The following is an 18462-nucleotide window of genomic DNA, read 5'->3' on the forward strand; positions in this document are numbered from 1 at the left end:
TGGTTTGTATTGTGTGATCAAATGAGAGAAGGCAGTAATAACGAAGCAAATGTACTGTATAAAAAAAATATTTTATTAAACAATATACAACTTTACAGAAAAATGAATGATTATATATATAACATCTAATTTCCCAATGTTTTATTATGAGATCATGAGACGTATAAGATGTGAAACCACATGGACGTTCAGGCTGTTCCCCAGCACACGGTACTGCTGCTTAATGGAAATTTGCTTTGGAAATGCTGAAACACAAAATACATGTAATTGAACAACAATATTATTACATTTTCACATTGCTGTTTCTTATGAGTATTCATTAACACTACGAATGGGTCTGAGTTCTCAGAAAATGTGAGTGAAAGTGTTTTAAAATAGTCAGTTAATTAACAGTTAATTATCTAAATGGAAGCCTAAAGTAAATAATGGAAAGCTATTCATTAACCTTTTCACACTCCAGTGGAATGACATACTGGACTTTAAAGCTTATGGTCTGAAATATAATACCATAAAACAATGTCTATGCACATAATATTAAGATTTTTCTTCAGTGCTGTGTTGGTGAATGTGTGATGCCGCTGTTTGGTGTCTCTGGTGAACGTCTTACAGAAGTCTGCAGGAAAGCCCATGATGTTGGCGATCTCTCTGGGTGTGAAGTATCTCAGCTTTAACTGGAGAAGCTGCTTCAGTTTGTCCTCTTCAGAAAGCAGCTCCAGGCTCTTAAACACACTCTCTAGCTCCACATCCACACAGGACTGCAGGACGGAGCCCGTGCCCTCCACATAGTGACCATAACTACACAGAATCAACAGTTTATATATATTAATAATGATACTTTTAATATTAAAAATGCAATTATAATGAGGAAAACATATTCAAAAAATTTGAATGAGGATTTTTTTTACATTATAAAAGGTTATGAGGAAGAAAAACAAATTAAACTCATATTTTGGTGTTTGTTTTATATATATATGAGATACATAAAAATGTAATAAATATATACATTTAATTAAAATATAAAAATATTAATGAGAAATAATTAAATATCATGTTAACTGTGTATATATATATATATATATATATATATATATATATATGTATATGTGTATATGTATATGTGTATATATATATATATATATAAAATAAATATGTAAATATAATTAAAATATAAAAATATTAATGAGAAAATTAAATATCATGTTAACTATGTGTATATACATATGTATGTATATATATATATATATATATATATATACACACACAATTTATGTATATATTATGTACACAGTGTGTATATATATATATATATATATATATATATACACAACACTTGCACATATATAACAATTTATTATGATACTTTTAATTTATAAAAAATGCAATTATAACAAGGAAAATTAATTTAATTAATTAATTTATGTGTGTTTTTTTTTCTTATATAAACATTTTAATTAGTTTATAATTCATTATAATTTATAATAATTATAATTGAATTATAATAAAATATAATAATATTAATAATACACACACCCTTTAGTAAAGCAAACTGATCTCCTGCTACTGGGCTGAACTATATCCATCAGTAGAGCGTATCTGAGCAGGGTTTTGGGAGGCAGCAGATACTGGTGCATGTCCTCCTCCTCCTTCTGCAGAAAGTCCTGCAGCCTCTGCACAGTCTCCTGTTTGTCCTGATTCCTCTTCTTTTCTAACTCTCGTTCAGTCTCCAGCTTAAAAATGATCGTCCCAGTCTTTTCTCTCTCAGATTCAGAAGGTGTAGGATGATCGTGTGGAACAGCGAGACTGTCTGGGGATTCAGACATGCGGAAACCCTCTATAATCTGCCAGTAGATAGAAAGCTTTAGTATCCAATAGTTACTATATTGTGGCATCTTAGTTAGAATAGGTCTAACCAGAAAAGTACCTCTGCTGATGTTGGGAATGAGAAGGATCCTGGTGGTCTCTTTGCAATGAGGAAGTATCTGAGCCTAGAGTTTGGTATCCCAAGCTGTGACCATAATAACCATCACAAAAACAAGACTGGCATAAACTTTCTGAGGTTTTTAAGCGACATTTTCAAGGATGTCAAAGGATGAGACATACTCACAGATGTTGGTGAGATCAGAAACTCCTGAAAGATGTAGTCACACTCTCTCAGTGTCTTAAGCAAAGCATCCCTGTCAATTAAAAAACCAGAACTACTAATATGCATTTAGACACTATAAAACATTGATAAGACCAATTTAAGGCAAAGTGTGAACTTTTTCAATATTAAAATACTTTCATCCATCTCAGTTTAATGCGCAAACAACTACTGTATAAGATTCTGATTAACACAATACATGACAGTAACACAGAGGGGAAACCCATGACCCCATTGGCTCATAGCCACATAACCATGGTGATCTCAAAGCCACTGTGCCGCCCTGGTTACCTTGCAGCAGAAGTCTCAAAGCCCTTCACATTCTCCAGCAGAATGAATCGCGGCCGCTCGCTGAGCCTGCAGGGACAAAGAGAGGCACATTCTTTCACAAACACACTCTGGGAAAAAAACACCTTGGCTGAGTTCGGGAATAACACAATAGACTTGAGAAAGGGCAAATGGAGAGGGAGAGAGAGGAAGCAATTCTTTATTCCTTTATTAGGCATGAATTAATAATGTGAGATGTGCAAAAATACTGTAGAAAGAACGTTGCCAGGAAATTTGGCTTTGTGAGAGAGAGAGAGAGAGAGAGAGAGAGAGAGAGAGAGAGAGAGAGAGAGAGAGATCTAACTCAAATTTGGAAATCAATATCAGAGAACCGTTTCAGTGACTTATGCCCGGTACCCATTGTGCGATTATGGGCTGTCCCATACGAAAGATGACCAATTGTGCCGATTTCTGTGGTCGTTGCAACTAAACGGTGGTCCTACATCGTACAGTGAGAGATGTTCAAAGACAGCGGTTGTCACAGTCTTTTGTATCCAAAGATAGCATGTGATAATTTACTGAGTGTCAGAAATTTAGCATGAACATCTCACAGTGTGTTTCCTGCTACGATATACGCCTACTGACTAGCCAATAAAAATGCAACATGAAATGGCGTATTGATCAATGCGACATGCCGCTAAAATTTAAACCTACTTAACTCAAGCTCCACTTACATTGACCGCGTTCAAATTCTCCTCTTTCGCTTCCTCCTCTTTTGTTTAACACACATAAAAAACACAATTGTCCAAGTGCACAATTACCACTAGCGCATGCTGATACTGTTTTTATTCTTCTATACTAGCTTGGGTCGTAGCCTATGATACAATAGGCGTCATCATCGTACAGTCTACATACGTGTCGTCCGTGTCAGACAGTGTGATTTGTAATGATCTTATAGGATTGCTGAAATGGCACAGTCTGTAGCAGGCGTTCAAAAGAGCTCAGATTGATCAGTCTGACCTTGGCAGAAGGTCCAGGATATAAAGGAAGCTCTTTGTTCTGGTGTCAGCAACATCTCCCTGCAAACCAATCCTATTGAGAAACACACGTTAGATTTAGTCAACCAATTTAGCAGCCTTTTTCACATTACATATATACAGTAGAGCAATAATACACAACCGTACAAAAGTTTAGGATTGCTAAAATCTCTTATAGTCACCAAGGCTGCATTTGTCTGATCAAAAATGCAGTAAAAACAGTAATATTGTGAAATATTATTGTAATTTAAAATAACCATTTCTGTGTGATGCAAAGCTGAATTTTCAGCATCATTACTCCAGTCTTCAGTGTCACTGAATAAAGCATTCATTACTTTCTTTCAAAAAACAAAAGCAAACAATAAAAAGCCTTACTGACCCTAAACTTTTGAACAGTATCCACCTTTTTCCTACGAGCCATGACGCTTTGCACAAATCATGGGAGTGACTTCCGTTAAATTACTAAAACAGACCATGAATAAGCTTGATTATTTCCACAATATTACATGTTAAATATCAATCTAGTAATACATGCATGTATTACGCAACATGCATTGCCTTAATAAAAATGTTAATTAACTGGAACGTTAAGTGATAATATTCATTATTCAAGTGATTTCCGTCATTTTGACAGACAATATTGTTTTAACCTGCTTTAGAAACATTCCAGTAAACACTGCTATAGGGATTAGAAGCGAAAAGGGGAGACAATTACATTTTAAAGCATCCACGTGAAAACAAACCTTGAAAGAGGCGTGAGGATTTGGGGAGAAAAACGAGATTCTTAGTGCATTCCACTGAATTATTCATGGGATATATATCAAATCTAGAGAGCAGACTACAAACACGGACTATATGTTGTCGTTTTTCATTCTGTTACAGCGGAATACAAAGGGAAAACAAGAGAATGATCAGGAGGTAAAGAATGCAGAGACTGAAAAGAGCAGACGTTCTTGTCACATTAAAATACCAAGCGTTACGTTATTCTCATGACGTCTGAAAATATAATATGAAGGACATTTTACAGCTCAATCAGTCAAATCGACAGATAAGGATTATTTGTAGCGAAACCTTACGATTCTAAATGATTGTTTCGGTCTTTTTGAGTGGAACTTCTCCAAACAAACCGGAAGTGCCTCCCATAATCTAAAACACAGTTGGCTTGTTAGGAAAAAGGTCAGCCAGAAATTAAATTATTTTATTTACTCACCCTCATGTTGTTCCAAACCTGTATGGCTTTCTTTCTATTGTGGAACACAACTGGAACCATTTTAAAGCTTTGTATCAGTCACTCTTTTCCATGCAATCATAATATATGGGAACTGAGGAAAACAATCTTTAAAAAACATGCAAAAGCACCATAAAGGATCATAAGAGGCTTAAACTTCAGTCTGTTTCTCACAAAAAGCTATCATTTGGCTTCAGAAAACTGTATGAGCCACATCTATGATGCTTTTATGATCCCTTTCCATGATTGAAAGCTCCCGTCTCCATTTACTATATTGCACGGAACAAAACGACCATCACTGTATACCTTAACATTTCTCCTGTTGTGCTTCACAAAAGAAAGAAAGGCATATAATTTAAAATAACATGCGCACGAGAAAATAAAATCAGAATTTTAATTTTGTGTGAATTATTTCTTCAATGAACAAGAGAAAAACGCAGATCACCTGGTGAATGGTTGACATGGTGGACTCATCAAAATCATGTCAAAGTTCAGCTTGTCAAAATCCTGTAACGTCATTCCCTTATACACAAAACCAAAAGAGACAGCATTAAACAACTTCTTAAGAAAAAACAAATAAAATGACAAAAACTCCCTGTTTATTAAAAAACACAAGCTTATCCTATCACAATCCACATATAAAGATGTATGTTACATACACATATTTATGATTATTAAGTTATTTATGCTTTAAGTCCTGAACATTACATACTAATTTACTCCACAATACTACCATTTAAATACCTAATCCATATTCATTATCACTTTTTAAAATCTCCATCCATTGTTGTATATTCTTCTGAACTGAGGCCAGTGGCAGGTACATTATTACATGCTGACAAAGCACAGAACCTTTAACCACCACAAAAACCACTCAGTTACACTTTTACCTCCTATTGCTTTTAAAAGCCCAGTCATGGGACTATGTGCTGGTAGGACGTACAAAAACGTCATTTTAAGGATGTTACAAAAGCGATGTGTAGTTATGAGTGCAATAAATCAGTTAAATACGCACAAGCAGACATAATACAGTGATTACAGTGACATAAATCTATGCAAGTCAGTGGTAATAATCTTACTTGTAATCAAGCACTAATTATGCATATTGTTTGCCTGTGTTAATTGGCATAAAGAAGAGACTGATTCATACAAAACTGCTTATGGGAGCTATTTCGTTGTTATGTGTATGCGTCCAAACAAAATGTGTCTAATATTTACATAATCAAGTAAGATTCAAGTTGGCAAAGACTGACCTCGATAGTTTTGGGCAAGAGTGGGGTACTGGGGAAGTTGTGTTTGTAGATTTCATTGGCTGTTGTGTTGACATCCACAGCAGCCACAACTTCAGCTGGAACTGAGCTCTCTGAAAGAAACGCAAATTAATTCAACTAAAGTTACTGAGAGTTTTAGCTAGTCTACACAACTCCAGTGAATCTGTTTTATTTTTTGTTTATAAAGAACAATGTACAGTACAGTAAGGGAACAGTGACACCTGTGGGGATCAGACAACAGAGACTCAAACCAGCGTGCCAATAACTTGACAGAGACAGAGCCTTTGCAACTGATCCTGTGTCAGTCATGTCATGTGTTTCGATAATCGCTCCGGATTTAAACAGAATCACGTACCCTGTAAAGCATAATGCATCCCGCCTATTCCGCTGTATAATTCCAAAACACGGAGTCGGTCCATGTTGTCCATTCTTCACTGCTGGATGATGTTTATAATATTTTGACAGCGTCTCAGACATGCCACATGTGCAATACCGAATACATGACCGTCTAGAAACAAATCCATACGCGAATCGTTCCGCTTTTTTTTATTTATTTCTTCCTCTTCTATTTTTCTTCTCAATAATAATAATAATAATAATAATAATAATTTTACATTAAAATATTTTAAATTGTTACAGTACAAGTAGATTACGTTATCTTCAAAAATGATCAACTTTTTTGATAATAATACATATAATAAATAAATAATAAACTATATAATTTGAATATATAAATATGGTGTATGTAGCCTATTTATTTTCGTAGTAGTAATTATTTAAAATAATATTGTTTTATGTTTACATTCCTTTTTAATATTAATACAATTTTCTGCTAAATACATTTATATATATATTTAATCATGTTTTAATAATAATTTATTATATGATATAATAGATTAATAATAAGTATTTAATTTTAATATATAAATATGTTGTATTGATGTAGCCTATTTGTTTTCGTAGTAATTATTTAAAATTATATTATTTTTTTATTTATGTTTACATTCTTTTTAATATTAATATAATTTTCTACTAAATACAATAGTGTATAGGCTAATATATTCTACTAAATACATTTATATATATATATATATATATATATATATATATATATATATATATATATATATATATATATATATATATATATATATATATATATAATACAGTAATAACGTTTTAATAATAACATATTATAGCCTATTGCCAAATAAATTAATAATAATATAATTTGAATATATAAATATTTTGTATTTATGTATTTATTTTCGTAGTAAAATCTGAACTAACATTATATTTATTTATGTTTACATTCTTTTTAAATATTAATATATACATTATAAAACGTGGTAACCTGCATTTGTTACGCACATAAACTGTACCGTAAACAGGCTATATCTATGCCTATATCTCTTTTTACAGCTATCCCTGTATCTGCCATGGTCAAGCTCTTTCATTATAAAGGGGCACATCTGCTCCTCCGCCCCGACACCTCTACGTCACTAAACCTCCCTGCGCCGTTATGTCATTAGCATAGGGAGTGGACTATAAATGCAAGCAGAACCTCTGCAGTGGTCTCGGTTGGTCCGGACAGGGTGAAAGTAGACGCTGACTTCAACAACAACCCAGAACTAAAGGATTACAATGGCCAACCGAACAAGCACCTCTTCTTATAAAAGGATGTTCGGTGGGGATCGAGAAGTGATGTCCCGGTCCAATTTTTCGAGTCGGCAGTACAGCACCCCGGGGCGCACACCCCCACGCGTGTCCTACGGCGGCGCGTCCTCCTCGTCCATCTACATGAGCAGGGGCGTGAGGACGCGCTCCAGCGCGCCCCTGCCCAGGCTCGCCACCGATAAACTGGATTTCGGGCTCGCCGACGCCATCAACATCGAGTTCAAAGCCAACCGAACCAATGAGAAAGCGCAGATGCAACATCTCAACGACAGGTTTGCCAGTTACATAGAGAAAGTGAGGTTTCTGGAGCAGCAGAATAAGATCTTGACGGCGGAGCTGGAGCAGATGAGGGGCAAAGGCGCGACCCGGATCGGGGATCTGTACGAGGATGAGATGAGGGAACTGCGGAGACAAGTGGATCAGCTCACCAACGACAAGGCCAGAGTGGAGGTGGACCGGGACAATATGGGAGAGGACATCCAGCGCCTCAAAGAGAAGTATGTCCAACTGACAAAACTCATCAAAGTAAAAGAAATAAGTAAATAATAAAATAAAAAAAATATATGTGACAGGTGCACGTTCATACTTTTATAAAGGCAGTTTTTGCAAACTAGATTATTGTCATTTCGCATTTAACATAAATTAATAATAAATAGGCTAACAAAAATGCATTCATAAAATAGGCTATAAGCTATATCATTTTTTATATGTTGCATTCAACAAAACATGGAAGGCTATGCATTTTGGAGTAGACGGTCCAATGTTGTTTAAAATCCTAAAAGAATATATATAGCCTGTATAATTTTAAAACATTATTTAGCATCTCTTTAAATTTTCTTTCACTGTCTGTCACTGTAAAAAGTGAAAATAGCTGTACATTTTAAGGAGCTATTTCTACCTGGTGATCCTTAAAATTATTATAATTTTTTTTGTTTTGCTGTGTAACATAAGATAGTTAGATTGATTCATTCATGTTTAATTAAAAAAAAATTAACAACAGAATTATATTTTTATTGTCAGTGTATTATGCTGTTTATTTCACTCAGGACAAAGCTCTTCCTTATAGGCGGAGTTTTCTTTAAAATGATTTGTGCATAAGACAGTCAGGTTGATTCAGTCATGTTTAATAACATATTTCCACCTACATAAATATATGTTCCCCTTTTTTTTTTTTTTTGGAAGTGTAATATGATGTTTAATTCACTCAGGATGAAGCTCTTCCTTATAGGAAGAGTTTTTTTCTTTACCAGGTCAAATAAAACCAAAATGTTGTCTAAAGTTTCATATTTCATATCACCAGAATATGAAATGTGATTAAAAAAAAAAACTGTATAAACCGTGCGTTAGTAAGAAAATATAGAAATATTTTATAATCCTATTAAATATTTCTTTTAAAATATGATTTGCTGAGGATCTATTTCTCCCTGACCTGACTTTTAAATGACTAAAAGTTAATTCAGTCAAATTAAATCATATTTATGACCTCAATAAAAGCAGTTAAATGTTAGAACATTTTTACAGTGCAAGGTGATTCTGCATAAGAACAAAGCTCTTCGATACTTTACATGTTTTTTCCTTTATTAAGAACTACCCATCATCGGTTTAATTTTTTGATACAGCAAATGAAAAGAAATTGATTTAAGTTTGATATCAAAGGCTTTATCTGGTGAACATATTTCGTTTGTGAGATGCTCCAGTGCAGGAGTGGGTTTGGCTGTGTTATGAGGGTGTGGCTCTGCTCAAATATTCATATCATTTTCAGACTTCAAGAAGAGATGGTTCTGAAAGAGGATGCTGAGAACAGCCTTCGGAGCTTCAGACAGGTATCCACTAACAACCATTTTTTAGACATATTATTGGGCCTGATGTTTAATTGAGCGCCAGCACCAGTTGCATGTGATCAGTTAGCGTTCCAGTCAGTGTTTGCCAGCCTCCTCACAATAAAAGGGTCAGTGCAGGCCTGGTCAAGCTGCCCTCTTGTCCGGCATCAGATTCAGACACACAATTGAAAAGAGAGCTTTGTCTGAGAGCAGGCTGGGCGTTCATGACAATGCAAACTGTTGTACGAGTGGGAGGAGCCTGTATTTACCAGGGGACATTGGTGACTTATGGTCGCAGAGAAGAGGATGTGTGTGTGTGTGTGTGTGTGTGTGTGTGTGCGCTTTAAAGGGTGTCTGCCACCACCAGCTGCAGCTCTTCAAACAATTAGCAGCAGGCGAGCTATTGTGATTTAATTCATTCAGGAATGGTTTAGAAGTTTCGGGTCAGTGAGATTTTTCATTTTGAAAGAAATTAAATACTTTTATTCTGAAAGGATGCATTCAATTGTTTAAAAGTGACAGACATTTAGAGTATTACAAATTGTTTTTATTTCAAACAAATGTTTTTCTTTTGAACTTTCTATTCATCAAAGAATCCTGAAATTTGTTTATCATAGTTTCCTCGAAAATATTAAGCAGCACAACTGTTTTCAGCATTGATAAAAATAAGAAATGTTTCTTGAGCAGCAAATCAGCATATTATAATGATTTCTGAAGGATCATGTGACATTGAAGACCAGAGTAGTGGCTGCCATACATGGTGAGACCTTATTTAGACGTTAGTAATAACTACAAATTATGCACAATTACATGCAACTAACCCTAAACCAACCCCTATTCTTAACCCTAACCCTATAATAAGTACATGTAGTATTACTCAGTAATTAAATGTATAATTACACTGAAGCACGGACACCTTAAAGGGATAGTTCACCCAAAAATGAAAATTCTGTCATCATTTACTCACCCTTAAGTTGTTTCAAACCTGTATGAATTTCTTTTTTCTGCTGAACACAAAAGAGGATATTTTGAAAAATGTCGGTAACCAAACAGTTGATGGACCCCATTGACTTCCATAGTATTTTTTTTTCCTACTATGGAAGTCAATGGGGTCCATCAACTGTTTGGTTACCGACATTTTTCAAAATATCTTCTTTTGTGTTCAGCAGAAAAAAGAAATTCATGCAGGTTTGAAACAACTTGAGGGTGAGTAAATGATGACAGAATTTTCATTTTTGGGCGAACTATCCCTTTAAAACAAAGTGTAACCCAATATTTTTTGAAGAGATGTCTCCTAGGTTGGCACATAATTGATATATTTTACATGTGTTACGCCCACAGGATGTTGATAACGCCTCCCTGGCCCGACTGGACCTGGAGAGAAAGGTGGAGTCCTTGATAGAAGAGATCGCTTTCTTGAGGAAGCTTCACGATGAGGTACTGAACCACCTGGAGATAGAAACATCAAAAATGAGATCTCTTTAAAGGGGTGGTATAACGCCCTTTCCACAAGATGTAAAATAAGTATTTGATGTCCCCAGAGTGTGTATGTGAAGTTTTAGCTCAAAATACCCCACAGATATTTTTATATAGCATGTTAAAATTGTCACTTTTTGAGGGTGAGCAAAAACACACCGTTTTTGTGTGTGTCCCTTTAAATGCAAATGAGCTGCTGCTCCCGGCACAGGGGGTGGAGCTTCAACAGCTTGCACTCACACAGACATGCACTGAAAATTTCAAAAACTTTTAGCCTTTTATGTTCAAACCGGATTCAGACAATAATGGAGAGACTCAAGAAGAAGTGACAACATGTAGAATGCAACAGGATATTTCTGAATGGTCAGTTGATGAATTTATGAAGCTGATGTGTAGTTATTTTCTAGTCATTGATTAGCATATTATCTTGATAATCTATAAATCGTGTTCAGGGGGCGGGGTTTATGTAAATTCTAGGGTTGGTGATGTCACTAACCAGTGAGGAATGTCATGTTGTCCCTACCAGCCGTTTGTTGTAGTCCTTAAAAAGTGATTTCTTTAAAAGCAAATATCTCAGTTTGCTTTGAACTTTGAGCATTGTAACTTTGCAGATGTTGTTTATGCTCAAACAGCAACATTACACACTAACTAAAGTAAGAAAAGTGAAATCATGATCAACCACCCCTTTAATATCTCACTTGTTTCTCATTGATGACAATAACATTAAATGCAAATGACAATTTTCACAGATTTTGCTCCTGAGAAAAAGTCCCCATGCGTCTCAGAATAGATATCAGTCATGTCTCAGATTTGCCAAGACATGCAATCAAAAATGAGAGATGAATTCAAACATTTACCTTCAGATTCTTCCGGGACCAAATTATCTGAGCAATACTATTCACATTATGTTTATAGATCTAGAAGGAGAAGCATCTGAGACAAAGCTGAGCTATTAAAAGTAACAGTCTGAACAATAAAATGAATTGAATTTCCTCTGGGAATCAACTCTTCTGCTCACAGTCCTGGTTTTCTGCCGACTGACTCTTTTGTTGTGCTTGTTAATATCAGGGGATTGTCAGCCATGTGTGACCTGCTGCCATAGTGATTAAATGGGTTGTGGAAACGGGAGTAATTCCAAGAGAATAAAGCTGAGACATTGTTTCAGGATCAGGACGTACATTAATTCAGGGCTAATAAACTATCGCTACTTTATTTCAGTCATATTTGTTCTGTTTACATTCAAATCAGAAACTAAAAATGGCATCTACACTAAAAAGTTTGGGGTCAGTAAGGTATTATTATTATTTGTTTAATACTTTATTCTGCAATGATGCATTAAATTGATAAAAAAGTGACAGTAAAGACATTTTTAATGTTATCTGCGGTTCTTTTGAACTCCATTCATCAAAGAATCCTATTACATAAATGCAATTAATTACATTAAAACATTTAATATGAAAAATATTTCACAATATTATTGTTTTTACTGTATTTTTGATAAACTAAATGCAGTCTTGGTGAGCATAAAGGGACTTCTTCTCAGACCCCAAACTTTTGAACGGTACAAACTGTGCATTTGGATTGTTCAAGTGATTTTTTTCCGACATCTCCTCAGGAACTTGCCGAACTCCAGATCCAGATGCAGGAGCAGCATGTGCAGATTGATATGGAAGTGTCCAAACCTGACCTCACCGCTGCCCTGAAAGACGTTCGGCAGCAGTACGAGACTCTGGCTTCCAGGAACATCCAGGAATCTGAGGAATGGTACAAATCCAAGGTCAGTATCTCAGCTAATCGTTCTTCCACCATAACAATATACAATCATGCATAATAAAATTAATTTTTATAATAAGGAAAAAACTTTCCCATATTTCATATCTAAAGTTGTGCAACCAATTCAAATCAGATCTAATATGGATTTGCTTACAGCAAGAATAAACATGTTTTTTGCCAACCACATGTTGTTAGGCCTGTGTATTTCAGTAACATTACTACATTTACCATGTGCATTTATATTTCTCCAAATAAAAAGTTGATGAACATCTATTAAATCTCCTGAGATACTAAAGATCAACAAATGAACAATAAAACAAAGGATCATTTAGCATTATTGTGAGTGGAAGTGCTGCTGATCTTGTAAGACAGTGTGAGATGTTTAAGGAATGAGTAAGTATCATCTCAGACGTGGCAGATGGTCGACGTAGAGGATTTCGAGACCATCTGCTCTTGTGTCACAGTATTGATCTTCCTAATGGACCTATTGATCTATTAGCCTAGATCTTCAAACTTGAAACTAGCACAATCAGTGTCATTCAGTGGTAAACAGAAAACAAAAGAGAGAGGCAGATGGAGCTTTATCTTTATCCTAATCTTGGACTTTCTCTTTCTTTGTAGTTTGCTGACCTGTCAGAAGCTGCTGCCCGCAACAACGACGCGATGCGTCTGGCCAAGCAGGAGGCCAATGACTACCGTCGCCAGCTTCAGTCTCTCACCTGCGACTTAGAAGCTCTTAAAGGAACTGTGAGTACTGGAGAAGATTATATTAACATCAGTGTTATTTTAGGATCATTGAGATAACATACAAGCTAACAGGGAACGTTCTCAGAACACCATAGTAACGTTCCAGTAACATTAATAGAATGTTAGTTAAAAGTTATCTGGTCTTTAATAATGTTCTCAAAACGTCACAAAAACGTTATTTATAAATTGTACATGGAGCGTTTTGTACTGAAATATTTTAGTTAGACATTTGTCTAACATTTTTTACATGTGACTACTTGTCTCGGAATATTCAGAGAACATTCTAAAGTAACACTTCCATAATGTTTGAAGAAAGATCAAACAGAATGTTCCTTTAACGTTCACATAACCAAGAATTTTTTTTAAAACATAATTGAACGTTCATAACTTTATGAGAATATTACCAAAATGATCTTAGAACATATCTTTGTTAGCTGGGATTATAGTTTCTATTCATTTTTTTAATTCGATTTTACATGTTCTGTTTTAATTTTAATTGTAGTTAAAGTTTTAGTTTTGTTTCATGTGTATAGTTTTTATTTATTTTATTTCAGTTTTAGTTTTTTTATATATATATATAAAATACATCAAGTTAAACTAAATGAAAATGAGAAATGCTGCAATGGCAACTAGCTGAAATAAAATTAATTTGCTGTCAAATTGATTAATCGCGATTAATCGCATTTAACATAAAAGTTTGTGTATATATATTATTATACTTATATTTATTATATATATATGTGTGTGTCTGTGTGCATATATATATATATATGTATGTCTGTGTGTGTGTACACATATATTATATAAGCACAAACTTTTAGATGCGATTAATCGTGATTAATCGATTTGACAGCACTATTTTATTTATTATTAAATGACAAAAATGTGTGTTTTTTATGGTTTTAGTTAACTATAATAACCCTGATGAGCATTTATTAAAGCGCTTTATATTATGGCTGCTTAAATGTCAAATTATCGGATCCATAATTTCAGAATGAGTCTATGGAGCGTCAGATGAGAGAGATGGAAGATAACTTTTCCATGGAGGCATCCGGTTACCAGGACACCATCGGCCATCTAGAGGAGGATATCCGTAACATGAAGGATGAGATGGCGCGTCATCTACGTGAATACCAGGATCTGCTGAATGTTAAAATGGCCCTGGATATTGAGATCGCCACCTACAGGAAGCTGCTGGAAGGGGAAGAAAGCAGGTGAATTCTTGCTTGTGCATATTTATAGTATGTTTTCTTTAAAGGTGCACTCAACATGGACTTACAGTATAATGACACTTAGTGGAATAAATGCAGCATCATGAAAACAATAGCTGACTCAAAAACGCTGATTCATCCAGTAGTCTTTATGAGTGAGTCATTGAATCATTCATTCAAACCATTGTTTTTTAAATAATTTATTCAAATTAATAAAAAAAAATGTAATAGACTGCAGCAATTAACATTTACTATTTATATACGTTTTATTAATATTGTGAATGAGCTTTTATTTTTTATATTTTAATAAAATATCTTATATTTTTATCATTTTTATTAGTTTTTAAAATATTACTATTTAGGTTATAATTTCAGTTCAGTTTTAGTTTCTAAACATTTCTAATTGTCCTTTAGTTTACGTTTTTCATTAATACTTATATATATATATATTTTTTTCAATTGACAATTTTTTTTTTTATCAGTTTTAGTTTCAGTTGACATTATCATTAACTAAAACTAGAACTAATGAAAGCATTTTTTAACCCTGTTAACTAGACAATTTTATTATAATTAAAATTAATATTCTGTGAGCAAAAGATAAAGTGAATAGTATTCAGCTGGTCACTTGATCTCAACATGTCAGCCCCTTAAAGTGGCCTATAATGTAAATAAATATATAAATATATCTTTCAAAAGTACTATTTAGTTCTTTAGGGCTAAAACTTTTTAATGGGGAAAAAATACTGAGTGGAAAAGACTTGACTTTCAGAATATGTTTTTGACTTGACATTGGTTTTTACACATCATTTCTCTCTTTATTTCTCTCAAGGATCACCACACCATTTCCCAACATCACATCATTAACCCTTCGAGGTACAGTATGCTTCAGATCATCCTTATGAATGCCGTGAACGTTAGGGAAAACAATGCTGAATGTAAATAATGTACTACAACTAACTAAAAAAACATGCATAATTATTATATTATAGTACAATAAATAGGCTTATCAACTTTTAAAACAGCCAAGATGCTTCTCATGTCCCATATATTGTGTTAAAATTGCATCCAATCATATCAAATCAAATACATGTTTACATGCAGTCGGAATAAACATGGTTTGAGTATAAAACCATTGAAATTCAACATTAAATTAGAAATCAAAATTGTATTTTTTCCTATTCAGCCCAAGTGATTAGCTTTGCATATTTTTGGGCTTATGAAGTTCAGTAACATTAACATAAAACCAGCTGAGAACCACTGGCCTGAAAAAATGTATTATAATTGGAGGCTTCCGTCTGTGTGAACCCTTTGAAGCACAATCACACTTTTATGATGAAATGACTATATTTGGATTGATAATCTGCCTGCAGAGTCCATGAGCGAAATCAGACCTAAGATAGACCACCAGTCAAAGAAAGTGGTGATAAAGACCATCGAGACAAGAGATGGACATGTGAGTGGCATGAAAAGAGTTTTTATAAAATATGTTAAGTTTTAATATGAAAACGATAACCTTTTGACCTTTCAATCATCACAGATAATTAACGAGTCTACCCAAAACGAGGATGATGAATGAACCGCATGTGTACCTGTGACCAGTAGGGGCACTAGAGAGCTGAAGATCCACGCTGGATTAGAAGAGGAAGAGAATGAAGTTTCTTTTTTTGTTTCTGTTAAGAGTAAAAAAGAAAAACAGCTTTAAGTGCCTTTTTTTTTTGCATTGCCAGATTAGAGCGGTATGTTAATAGAGCTGTATTAGAGCTGAAAAGGCAACATAGGCCACTGAGTAAACCAGCTTTAACCAGGTTTCTGTTTACCACAAAGTCTGTAGTTTACACTGTTGAAGACCACAGCTTTACACTGCTTCAACTTTTTCTGTTGTGTATAATTATTGCAAATGACCAAAAACTTGATGAACTTGTGTCTCTTTCACCATAAAACCAAACTTTCAACAAATTTACACAAATTCAATAAACCTTTTAAGGTACAATCAGATTCCTTTTTTTATAAACAGTATTTGTCTTCCATTTTCAATGTGCAAAATGAACTGAACTTTGAGGGTCTTTTTCAAATGTTTCTCTGTTGCGCAGTAAAAACCTTCCCTGTCATAAAAATAAACGGATTAGGTCTATGATTTAATTAAAGGTAGTTTGATGGGCACAATCATTAGTCCTAATGATATCATCTCGTTTAGATATTAGTGCTTAACTAGCTGAATATCAATACCCAGTTGCAAGACATCCACATTCTTTTTTAGAGTGGATTTAAAAAAATTGTCACCATGTTATCATATGATTTTCACTAAATGATTTACCTTCATAACTAAGACCTTAAATCCACTTCTTCTTGAGGGTGAACGGAAAGGGCAAAGACCAGGCAAATGATGCCAATCTGAAGAAGGATTTTGCATATTGGCATTGATTCTATGCAGGATCAAGATATTAAAACAACTCTGTTGAAATAAAACCAGTATCTTTTTTTCTGTTGCCTTCACCTAAATAAAATTTCCTTTGAATAATTATTTTAGACTGAGGAAATCCAGATATTCTGTCAGGTGGACATCCTGCATGGAATAATCGAATTAAAATTGGAATACTTCATGTTTTAATTCAATTATGCTTATTCCTATATAAGATTTACAGGGTTAAGGTAATTAAAAGATGCTGTTTACATCGCCTAATAAAGTCATTACTAGTATGTAAATGGAACCGTTCCATTTCTGCAGTCCAAGTCTTTTACTCGTCTGCCCTCTAGTGGACATTGGTTTCAATTGCACGTGGGTGGAGAACGTATAAGGATATACTATAATAAAAGGCTGGGTTTCACAGACAGGGCTTAGATTATGCCAGGATTAGGCCTTAGTTCAATTAAGGATATTTAAGTAGCTTTTGTAAGCATGCCAAGAAAAGAAAAACATTACTGGTGTGCATCTTGAGACAAAACAATGGCACTAACATATAGATGTCATGTGCAAGTTACTTTCAGATCAGACATGCATTTTAGTCTGGGACTATGGCTTAAGCATTGTCTGCATGTGATACCGGGGGGAAACTTAGCTGTCTGGTGTTGCATGTATGGTGAAAACCAAGAACGATGCATGACAGAATGAACAATTATAATACCTTTCAATAAAGACGAACCAGAAAGCACTACACACAGAAACGTAACTTTAACACAAGGCCATGACAGGCCTAAATACACTGAGCATGATAATCAACGGAACAGGGAACAGGTGTAAGTAAGGGATAATCCACGGCTAGCCGTGCATTAAAATTCTTTAATGCACGGCTAGCCGTGGATTATCCCGCTTATACCTTGGTTATTTGCCAAGTTAAAAATAAGTTAAAGCTGTAACTGATGTTTACAGTGTCATTTTTTTAACAGACGTGTAAAAATGACGGTTATTTCTTAAGTTAAGGCTCGTCAGTTCTTGCACTCCGACCGCTTTAAATAAAGTAGAGCCATCGGATTGCTTTTATTTGAATGAATTCACATTTATTTAAATTCATTATTAAAAGAGAGAGACAGAGAACTGAAGGAGAAGGAACAGAGAGAGAGAGAGAGAGAGAGAGAGAGAGAGAGAGAGAGAGAGAGAGAGAGAGAGAGAGAGAGAGATGCGTGCGCGAGTTACCTGTGTGCGTCTCTTCTTTAAAGTCAGCTAACGTCCCCTCGTTGCTTAAGCATATAGCTAACTTAATGATTCTTTAATGGATTTATTACAATTATTTATGAATGACAGGCAACACTGACAGTGACAAGGCCATCTTTATTTGAACTAATCATGTCATTTATTTATTGTTAATTCTTTGTGCCGC

The 18462-nt window shown here is 34.5% G+C and overlaps 2 protein-coding genes across 3 annotated transcripts; one reads left to right on the top strand and one right to left on the bottom strand.

The window, feature by feature from the left end:
• Positions 1 to 52: 52 nt before the first annotated feature.
• trdmt1 (tRNA aspartic acid methyltransferase 1) lies at positions 53 to 7526 on the bottom strand. Of its 2 annotated transcripts, none has more exons than XM_084102386.1 (10): positions 7508 to 7526; positions 5926 to 6035; positions 5118 to 5194; positions 3428 to 3499; positions 2432 to 2497; positions 2105 to 2174; positions 1922 to 2005; positions 1531 to 1838; positions 608 to 795; positions 53 to 245 (listed from the first exon to the last, which is right to left on the bottom strand). In XM_084102386.1, the coding sequence occupies exons 3-10, from the start codon at positions 5189 to 5191 to the stop codon at positions 145 to 147; spliced, it is 963 nt and encodes a 320-aa protein (XP_083958512.1). In that variant the 5' UTR covers positions 5192 to 5194; positions 5926 to 6035; positions 7508 to 7526; the 3' UTR covers positions 53 to 144. The 2 variants fall into 2 exon arrangements, with proteins under 2 accessions (XP_083958512.1, XP_083958511.1); XM_084102385.1 differs by lacking the exon at positions 7508 to 7526 and adding an exon at positions 6299 to 6460.
• Positions 7471 to 16637, top strand: vim (vimentin). Its single transcript, XM_084102383.1, has 9 exons — positions 7471 to 8117; positions 9383 to 9443; positions 10782 to 10877; positions 12532 to 12693; positions 13311 to 13436; positions 14430 to 14650; positions 15477 to 15520; positions 16018 to 16100; positions 16185 to 16637. Exons 1-9 carry the CDS (start codon positions 7588 to 7590, stop codon positions 16221 to 16223), a joined length of 1362 nt encoding a protein of 453 aa, XP_083958509.1. The 5' UTR covers positions 7471 to 7587; the 3' UTR covers positions 16224 to 16637.
• Positions 16638 to 18462: the final 1825 nt, after the last annotated feature.

This window comes from Abramis brama (genome assembly GCF_963993115.1).
Source record: "Abramis brama genome assembly, chromosome: 24".
NCBI lineage: Eukaryota > Metazoa > Chordata > Actinopteri > Cypriniformes > Leuciscidae > Abramis > Abramis brama.

Coding starts and splice junctions, on each gene's coding strand:
- trdmt1 (XM_084102385.1), bottom strand. CDS start 6,371: ATGGACAACATGGACCGACTCCGTGTTTTGGAATTATACAGCGGAATA. Junction 2,498..3,427: donor ATCCTGGACCTTCTGCCAAG/GTCAGACTGATC, acceptor TTGTCCCTGCAG/GCTCAGCGAGCGGCCGCGAT. Junction 1,839..1,921: donor CATTCCCAACATCAGCAGAG/GTACTTTTCTGG, acceptor ATCTACTGGCAG/ATTATAGAGGGTTTCCGCAT.
- vim (XM_084102383.1), top strand. CDS start 7,588: ATGGCCAACCGAACAAGCACCTCTTCTTATAAAAGGATGTTCGGTGGG. Junction 10,878..12,531: donor TGAGGAAGCTTCACGATGAG/GTACTGAACCAC, acceptor ACATCTCCTCAG/GAACTTGCCGAACTCCAGAT. Junction 12,694..13,310: donor AGGAATGGTACAAATCCAAG/GTCAGTATCTCA, acceptor CTTTCTTTGTAG/TTTGCTGACCTGTCAGAAGC.